At 33.4% G+C, this 9,617-nt stretch overlaps 2 protein-coding genes across 3 annotated transcripts in view; one reads left to right on the top strand and one right to left on the bottom strand.

Annotated features, from left to right (window-relative positions):
* LOC106459293 (actin-related protein 2) overlaps positions 1–1,266 on the top strand; it is a 31,828-nt gene extending 30,562 nt beyond the window's left edge. The window contains exon 9 of one of the 2 annotated variants that reach the window (XM_022385806.1): positions 561–1,266. In XM_022385806.1, coding sequence (XP_022241514.1) covers positions 561–734 — 174 coding nt within the window. In that variant the 3' untranslated portion in view covers positions 735–1,266. The remainder of the gene's footprint in view (positions 1–560) is intronic. The other variant, XM_013918907.2, reaches the window with a different exon arrangement.
* A 4,408-nt stretch (positions 1,267–5,674) lies between these two features.
* LOC106459196 (alpha-scruin-like) overlaps positions 5,675–9,617 on the bottom strand; it is a 35,448-nt gene continuing 31,505 nt past the window's right edge. The window contains exons 14-17 of the mRNA XM_022385898.1: positions 8,149–8,347; positions 7,672–7,875; positions 7,044–7,264; positions 5,675–5,990 (exon numbers count right to left, since the gene is read on the bottom strand). Coding sequence (XP_022241606.1) covers positions 5,776–5,990; positions 7,044–7,264; positions 7,672–7,875; positions 8,149–8,347 — 839 coding nt within the window. The 3' untranslated portion in view covers positions 5,675–5,775. The remainder of the gene's footprint in view (positions 5,991–7,043; positions 7,265–7,671; positions 7,876–8,148; positions 8,348–9,617) is intronic.

Below are 9,617 nucleotides of genomic sequence, written 5' to 3'. Positions count from 1 at the left end.
TATATATATATATAAAACAAAGCTTATTGCTTATTTTTAGCTCAAATTGGTTGAACACAGTAAATTTTTAAAGTTGGTGTTAAAACTAAAATGCAAATGTTTGCATTTTTAGTTTAACAATTTTCAAGCTTCTTTCTAATATGAATTTCTAAACTTTTGGTTACTACCTCAGAAGCCTTTCATGATCAAATGTCTTCAAATAATCTAACTATATTGTGTTTTTGGTATGCTACATAAAGGAAATAAAGTAATTGTATTGTTTCTCCTTCTTTAATTTGTGGTTATCATACCTTATGTTTTAAGTGGTTGTTTCAGTTGTTTTTGTGAATGAAAGTGCTTATAGTGAGCATTTTAATCCAGATATTCATCATTGAATTTGTACTAGCTCCATCCATCTAATGAATACTAAATGTTATTTCAAGAAATTCATGAGTGATATTCTATGTGTTCCAGATCTTCATTCCTTTGGGAACCAAATGATTTATCTCAGAAATATAATGTTAAAATTAAAGAGTTACCAGATTATTTCCCAATAATTAACACTATATGATTTATTATAGAAATTCAAGATCAGGATTGAGGATCCACCACGAAGAAAGGATATGGTATTTATTGGTGGAGCAGTATTAGCAGATGTGATGAAGGACAAAGACACATTTTGGATGTCCAGAGAGGAGTATCAGGAAAAGGGCTTGAAGGTGTTAGAGAAACTAGGAGTACGTGCCACGAGTTAGAACTGTGGATGGATTTTTGTGTATGTCATATCAGACTCAAACTACAAGTCCAGCTTGTATGGATTTGCTATGATAAATAATTTTTGTATATTATTAATCTTTCTTCTTGGTGATCTCGTGGTATTAATAACATTCTAAAATGTGAATTTTGAATTTAAAGTCCATTAAATTATGTAGTGATTCTTTAGTTTACCATTGTAGATAAGAAGATCTAAAAAAACAAAATCATTCAACCAACAAATGTAATTTTATGGTAATTACAAGCTATGGATTATGTATATATAAGATCCAGGCCTTGTTTTATTATTACATTAAATAAGATTGGCTAGTTTTGTTATAACATTAATACCATTTACTATCCATTCAGGTTTATGATTTTTGGAAAATATAAAATAAACAATTTTCTTCATTCAGACATTCTTAATATTCCTGTCTTGCTTTTTTCATGTATTTCTTTTGTTAAAAATTATGTAATAAAAATTGTGTCTAGAGGACAACATTTTTTTCTAATAAATCAACTGTCCATTTTCAAGATGTCATGATAATTTGCTCAGTGAAAAGTTTTTATGCCATGATTTCATTAAATTTCAATGTAGTTGTTTCATATTGATTTAAAACTTTATGTATGTATAAAATGCAGTCTTGAAATATTGCACTCACTGATTATGAAATTAATCTGATTTAGAAGGTATAAGGAGAAAAAGACCTTACAGAATACTCGTATCACAATCCCATGCTACCTTAATAAATGCAGATTTGACTTAAAATACCTTTATGGTATTGTGTAATTATGCCTCCATAGGGAAGGAGACATGGTTCGTATGTTTCTTTTGAACAATTACAGTTGTGGTCATTGTTTTATTTCTGCTCTTATCATCTTGAAGGTATATACTTTGGTCAAATAATTTTAATTTTTTATTCAAGCTTCTATTCTGATTTTAGGGGGTCAAAGGTCAAACATTACAAAAAACACATTTTGGCCTGCAGTTACCTTATTATTTCCATCAATCCAAATGAAACAGGGGTACCTTGTGGTAACTCCTACAAACTAAAGCAGACAGAAATTGGATATGTGCCTTTTTTGTGATTTTACAGTGGTCAAAGGATTGTTGGCCTGCCATTCCTCTATACTTAGGCCAATCTAAATGAGTCTTTACACGAAGATATCTTATGAGAACACCCATAGTCTAAAGCAGACACACTTGGGATTCAGGCTTTTTTTATCAGATGTAAAAGTTAAAAACAGTTTGAAATGTATGTATAGATCTCTGAACCTAGAGACATTGTCTGCATACTTAACCTATTCAATGCTGCTGGGATGTATATTTTCCAGTGCACTGGAAAATGTACATCCCAGCTGCAGTGAAAGGGTTTTAATTAATAGTGTTTTGCTTCGCATAGTGCATGAAATGGAATATTCTGTGTTGAAGAGTAGGTCTTATTTGACCAAAAATAACTGAAGTTTTCATCATCAGGAACATATTTATTTATGGAAAACTGACTGTTCTATGTATCTTTAGGTCACAATTTAGTATGCTCCAATACATCTTTCTCACAAAGTCTCAAGTTGGTGCAATGTTAAGTGTATCCTTCTGAAGTATGTGTTATATTTAATGCTCCTTTCCATGCCTCAAATACCATTTCCTCTTGAAATCCACTGAATAGAATACAGTGAATTTGGGGGGATATTGTTAGCCTTTCTATTTATTTTCATTGATGACGTCTGCAAGTATATCCATATCTTTGGAGTAACTTATCTACTAAACTTAAAATGGAGTTCAAAGTCAAAGGTTTTAAGTATAACTCCATAACTTTAGAAAATACTAAATATAATTTTTTTAAAACAGAATTTCTTATAATTCTATTTTGCCCATTGTAAAGTGGTTTGTTTTCTATATACAACAAAAATGTTAGAGAATAAAAGTTTGGACTTCTTTCTAGATTCACATTTAAAATTTTCTGTTTTATTACTGCCCCCCCCCCCCTTTTTAAATGTATTTTTGGAATGTAGAAACTTGACAATCACATTGTGAAGTTGTTTGTACAACTTTTTGTAGTTTTGTAGGAAAGACTGTAGATATAATTATTTGTCTAAAAGGAACCCAAAACCTCATAAAACATATCCTCATACAAATAATGGAGGCAAGGCAGTAAAGCCTACAGGTCCTGGCTTACACCATCTTATTCATTTTTAAAGTTGATGAATAAGTTATGGATGGTTTCCAAAATTAAGAACTTTTGATGCTTTCTGAGAGGCTCACTCTAAACACTGTAATTTAGTTCTGACTCATTTTGCAAACAAGACCCATATTAGCACAGCTTCTGCCAAAATGGATATTTTAAAGATGTGATGATGGTTGTTGTATAAGTGAATTATTTTCAATTTACATGAAACATAAGATGTTTAGCAATGAAGTCTCATAATATGCCAAGTATGGATTTCTTCTAAAATTACATAGAGGGATCCATTGGGAAACAATTTTATCTATGAGGATGATATGCCAGTATTGACCAACTGGAGTGGGTCAGGGATGTTATCTCTGATTGGTCACTGATGATGTCATAGATTGATAAAAACCTACGAGTCATGGGTTCATCATAATTGGAAAGATCTAGGAGTTATGGAATTAATAATGACTGTGTGAAAAAAAAAAGTGAGAAAAACCAGTTGTTTGACATCACACTATGGCTTGCCAATATGAGGGATGAATATGACATCACAAAAGTCATCCACTGTGGTTGAGCCCACAGGGGCCACTACTCTAAGGTCAAGATCAGGGTTCATACAATATGGAGTGCCCATAAGAATTTGCCATCTTGAAAATCAGGCATTTCAGATCTCCTGTGAGGAGCCTTGCCCATTTGTCAATATATTCTACATTCAGTACTACTAATACCCTCATTCCTAATCCCATCTAAGTTGTTTGAACGGTCACCTTAAATAAAAACTTTTGCTTTACACTTACGACAGAGGTGTCAATTTGTCAGACTCCATGTCTCTCACATAAGAACGTTTTAACTTCACATTCTTGTACTTGAAATTATCAAGAAGCATAAGCATCTGATATTGTTTATTTTTTCCAGCAGCAGTTGTTGTTGTTGTTTCACCCAGAACCCAAAATTATATCAGGCAGGTAAATTTTAAGTTTAAATTATAAACATGTTTTTAGCTTTGTGAAAGCATTAAATATCATACTCAGTGAACTGATTGGTCTAAAGACTTTTAACTTGGTAAACATTAATCCAATGCAATCTGAAAATCATGCCCATTATCCACCAGCAAATTTTTCTTTCTTATCATTCTCATATTCCTGCTTATGCCAAAGAACAATAATATATTTCCTCAACTGTTCAGTGAAGCCATCTTCTTGCAGCTAGATATCACTTTCCACCTGAGGTGGTTGATTGTATCAATTGAAAGATAAATAGACATACTTAGGAGACTAAATGTTCTGTTCCTTAAGTATACAATCCATCCTTGTCTTACAGCAGCTGTTAGATTGGCTAGTTAATTGATGTGAGAGATGTCTCATTCTCATTTTTGTACTTGGTCTAAATTTTATTCCAGCTTGTAACCTAGGCCTTCATAAATGCCACCAGAAAATCCTGAAAATATGTCCAATTTTTTATACTATAATATCAGGGTAGCATTACATTTATTCAATAAGTTAAAGTTTCTGGAAACTCCATGGCAGGTGTACGTGATTTAATTACATGTGATTAAATATGCCCCATGACTACTTTCAAATTGTACTCTAGCTAAACTATCCACAATGAGGTATGTAGTTCCAAAAGTATTATCTGGATCATGCCATATTTTGCTGAAACCATTAAGCCTGAAACTGAGCAGTCTTCAGACTAAATGTAGCATTTAGCTTCAAATCTTTCCCAATGTCAGACAATCTCCTGCGAAGCAATTAATAAAACTATTAAATATAAGTAAGTAAACTACGTATTATATCAGAATAAAAATAACTTATAAATCAATACACTATAGTGATTATAATTAGTTGAATTGACAGTTAGGTACTCTCGTTGTTAGATGTTTTCAATCATAATATCAATAACATCTCGCGAAATCCGGCCTGTTTAAAAGATTTAGTTTAGTATTAAATCTGCTTTTCCAATTTATAGAATTGATTACATTATATGAAAAACTATTTTGAATATGTAAATTAACAAGTAACGCAACAACCACAGACGCTTTATAGCATCGGTGAAACAGGATTGTTTAGTGTTTCATAGGTAGTGCAATGCCACCAAACACTGATCGTTTTTAAGTAGGATACATATATATATATCGGCCCTTTCCACCACAAAATATTCTCAAGTAGGCTGGAGAAAGAAATGGCTATTCGTATGATTCCATACTAAAACATACCAGTCACGTCGCAGAATGCAGCGCTTATGGATTTCTCTGCGATTGTACCGTTGAAACAGGTGCTGGGAAATCGTCATCCTCATGCACTAAATGGATTATGAAAAGATGCAGGGAAGAATTTTGCACTTTGGAGGTGACAGTCTTAAGACGGAGAGTTTTGCAATGAAATAGACGACCGTCAGATAAACCATCATCGCACGTGACGATATGAACAGTAAAAACGTGGTGAGGCTCCAAATTTGTTTTAATACAAAATACTCGTTCTTCTGTATTATAATATTAAGTTAAAATAAAATGGATCATTACCTCCAAAACATATAACACTAGTTTGTTCTTGAGATGCAGTTTACCATTATACGAAACGTGAATATATTCATAAGCGTTCATTAATTTGCAGCAAAACTGATGAAACTTATGATAAACAAAAAGGAACTGAAATACAATATACACACGTCTAGTTTGAAATCTCTTAAGGGGAATTTCATTAAAAACATTTGCAATGAAGCACAATTTTTTTAAAATATGTATATATATATATATATATATACATGGACGGATATATCATCTTTCGGTAATTATATTCAATGTATTTTTAACAGCTGATGCAATATTAAAAATTTATCCAAAAAGTTCACCGAGTATTCGAAAGTGGTGACACGATTAGGGCGCGACTTTATGTCTTATCATGATACTTAAACTTTCGCTTCGGAATGTTAGACATTTTGGAGGCACTGCAACACCGGCCATTCCTGTTACTGGAATTGGTAAATCTCTGATTGGATGAATATTCTTGGTATCTATCATATAGAGTTCATTTCGTCTCGTAGCGCTCATTTCAAAGCTGTTGATCCCTCCAATAACATAAATACATGATTCTGAAAAGAGAAGGAAAAAAAAAATGACTTGTGAGGAAATGTATATCCTAGATAAGAAAAAGACTAACAATCCGTGTATTCAATTAGAAGGTACTCTGATATAAGTGGAGACTTAATAGACGCTAAGAAAAGCAGGGAAAGATTAATGTTACACACAATAAATCATTGAAGAAATTAAAAGGAAAAAAAAATATTTCTTTATTTAAATACCACATATTTTCTATATGTTACTGTTTTACAATAAACTAATTTTAACAATGTCGGAATAATCTCTTTACGTATGGGTAGGTGTAACCCAATGGTTAGCACTGTCGGTGTGAGGTTCCGGGGTTCGCGTCCTTTCACTGTCAAAAACAAGATCTCACTTTTTTAGTGTTGTGCCCATCACTGGCATCGAAACCCGGTTTCTATCGTTAGGGGCTTTCAGTGGCAATTCACCCAAGAAGGTAAATGTTCACTGTAACTAAACTATCACTTTAATAAAAGTTTGTCCCTGAAGAAGAAAAGTCCACCTTTCGAAAACGCTCGGGTTATAGGTTTTTTTTATTCACTTTAATAAAATATAAACTAAAAAATTAAACATCGTGTACAAAAGAAGGAAGATATAAACTACTAAAGATTTTGAGAATGAAAAACAAGAACGCTATGTCATAAAGGTTATTTTGACAACTGTAATGTATCCTACTACTGAAATACAAAATACTGACATTGTAATAGTTGGGTCGGGGTGGTGGACATTTTAGTTAAAACTCCGTCTGTTAGATAGCTCTTTACCTAAAGCAAGCCCGACATGGCCAGGTGGTTAGGGCACTCGATTCACAATCTGCGGGTTCGAATCCCCGTCACACCAAACATGCTCGCCCTTTCAGCCGTGGGGGCGTTATAATGTGACGGCCAATCCCACTATTCGTTGGTAAAAGAGTACCCCAAGAGTTGGCGGTGGGTGGTGATGACTAGCTGCCTTCCCTCTAGTCGTACACTGCTAAATTAGGGACGGCTAGCGCAGATAGCCCTCGTGTAGCTTTGCGCAAAATTCAAAACAAACAAACAAACCTAAAGCAACAGCTATAGCACAGTGTCGAGGACGATTAAGGGGAGTTTCCTGCTTCCATTCCTGAGTTTCTTCATCATACACATCTATAGATGCTACGCTTATAAGACAGTTGTTTTCATCTAAAGATGGGACTGCACCTCCACACAACCAGATATGCCCCTCACAAACAACAGCTGCAGTATAAGCTTTGGGGATCCTGAGGGGACTTCCTTTTACCCATCTAAACGAAATACGAAACAATATCATGATCATTGTTACGTACTGCGAATCATTTTTTTGCTTCATCGAAAAACTACTTAACCTCGCCAGAAAGCATGGCAACTTTTAATACTTTTACAGTTAAAATACTTAATTACCTACTTAGAAAACTCGTTACATCAACCCTAGGTGGCGAATAAATTGTTTAAAAATATTATTTTGAGCCAAAAATTCTGATATTACAATAACCCAAACCATTTCATTAAATATCAAAGTTTTACGCATCATTTAAATACACTGATTTGGCTTTGTTTCTCTATTTAGTTTGTTATTTACTACAAAACTTTACATATCAGCAGCGAAAGTCTTAGTTTTATTTACGCTTATGAAATGTATTAAGTAATGTATATATATATAAAACGTTCTTACTGCTTGAATACTGGGTCGTAGCAAAGAACTTCGTCCAACACCGGAGATTTCTTTTCCTCTCTGCCTATTGAGGTAAATCCACCCATAACCCAAATGTATCCTCCATGAGAAACTGACGCCATCCCCATTCTTGGTTTTGGCATGGGTTTTTCCAGTTCCCATTCATCCGTCTCAGGACAGTATGTCTCGACAGAAGCTATCAACCTTTTGGAAAATATCTTACACAGTAAAGCGTGAAAATTATAAACACGTTTTGTTTATTAAGATAGATTCTCAAGAGATTCTATAAAGTTGAACTTTCTTCCGTACTGTGTTATCGATATAAACAATAAAAGTGTAGGTTATTTAATATTAGATTCTCGAAACCCTGAAATAGTGATACATATGTACACGCATGCGCACATATATCTTAGATATTCTAGATAAAGGTAACTTTATAATGTTAGTTAAATATAAACACACTATGAGACATATTACCTTCCGGAACTATCCCTTCCTCCAATGGCATATATGCGGTCGTTAAAAACTACCATGGTATGGTGGGATCTTGTACAACGCATGTCACTTATTCTAGACCACTCCTTAACGCAAAATCTATACGTAAAAGTTGTTTTTGTAGCAACCATTTCTCCCCAGTTTCGTATATTTGGGTCATACCCACCTAAGAAGGTAAATGTTCACTATAACTAAAACCATCACTTTAGTAAAAAAAAATATTTAGTAAAAATGTAACATTATCACCGACAAAACGAAGATGAAAACTACTAAAGATAAAAAAAAATAGTTAAAGATATCGAGAATGAAAAATATAAACGTTATGTCGTAAAGGTTATTCTGATAATAGTAATGCATTCCACTACTGAAATACAAAAACTGAATGCCATATCATTAAAACACTTCACACACACATATATTTTTTAAATCACCCTATTCATTGACATATGCCAAATAGATTGATCTCGTTATGTGTCAAGTGATTGTTTGATCCCTATAAATGTAGTGATGTAATCATATCATTGGTAGTCTACAAGGCAATGGTTACGAGCATGAATATCTCTGAAATAGGTATGTTAAAAGGAGTCCACCTTTAACAAAAAAAAAACTGTTTCTTTTACGCTGTTCAAAGACATTTATCATTAGTCTATAAACAATGGCAACTGAAATGGAATATATCTACTACCTGGTGAAGTTTTAGCTACTACCTGGGAGGAAAATAATTGGGCATTCTTAAATGTACAGCAATGATCAGACCGTGTCATAATGATATGATCAGGGTTCGATTGTCTTCGATAGTATCATGAGAGGAAAATACAAAAGCTTCCATATGACAGTAGACAACTAACTTATTTTAGAGAGAAAACAGATTTTAATGTGGCTTAAAGTTCAAACAATGAATGTCTGGTGGTAAAATCTGAATCTTGCCATTTTTTCATATTGAAGATACACTAAAACTACATGAGGACTTTGGAAATATTGTCTTGTTCCAAAAGTGGAAGATACTGGAGGTGGTGTAATGGAGTGAAATACATTCTCGTGGTATGAGGTTGGTCTTACGAGTTCTTGAGAAGGAACAAAAACTGTTCTAACCATGCCCACCTGAGTCTTGACTACTATCTAGACAAAACACATATAACCTGTGTATGTTAAATAATGGAGTTAACAAGCTTTCGAATTCTCTGACAATATAATTGAATCTTCACAAATATTATTTATATCTGCACCTTAGTGTCTGTTCCTATGTCAGAGTTAAGTTGCTATGGAAAGCAAGTGTCAACACCTATTATCATAGTTTTGTTATTAGGTACATCAGCAACGGACCAACGTATTATGGCTACCACAGTTGTGTGTATTATAGTTTGTCATCTTAACAAAAACAATAAAAATATTCACAATCAGCACTTTATTTCTGAAGGAAAAATCAAACAGATACACACACACACATATAT

The sequence above is a fragment of the Limulus polyphemus genome, unplaced genomic scaffold, assembly GCF_000517525.1.
Source record: "Limulus polyphemus unplaced genomic scaffold, Limulus_polyphemus-2.1.2 Scaffold26, whole genome shotgun sequence".
Classification (NCBI taxonomy): Eukaryota; Metazoa; Arthropoda; class Merostomata; order Xiphosura; family Limulidae; genus Limulus; species Limulus polyphemus.
Note: the sequence above shows the minus strand (reverse complement) of the source record. Positions and strands in the feature narration are given on the sequence as shown.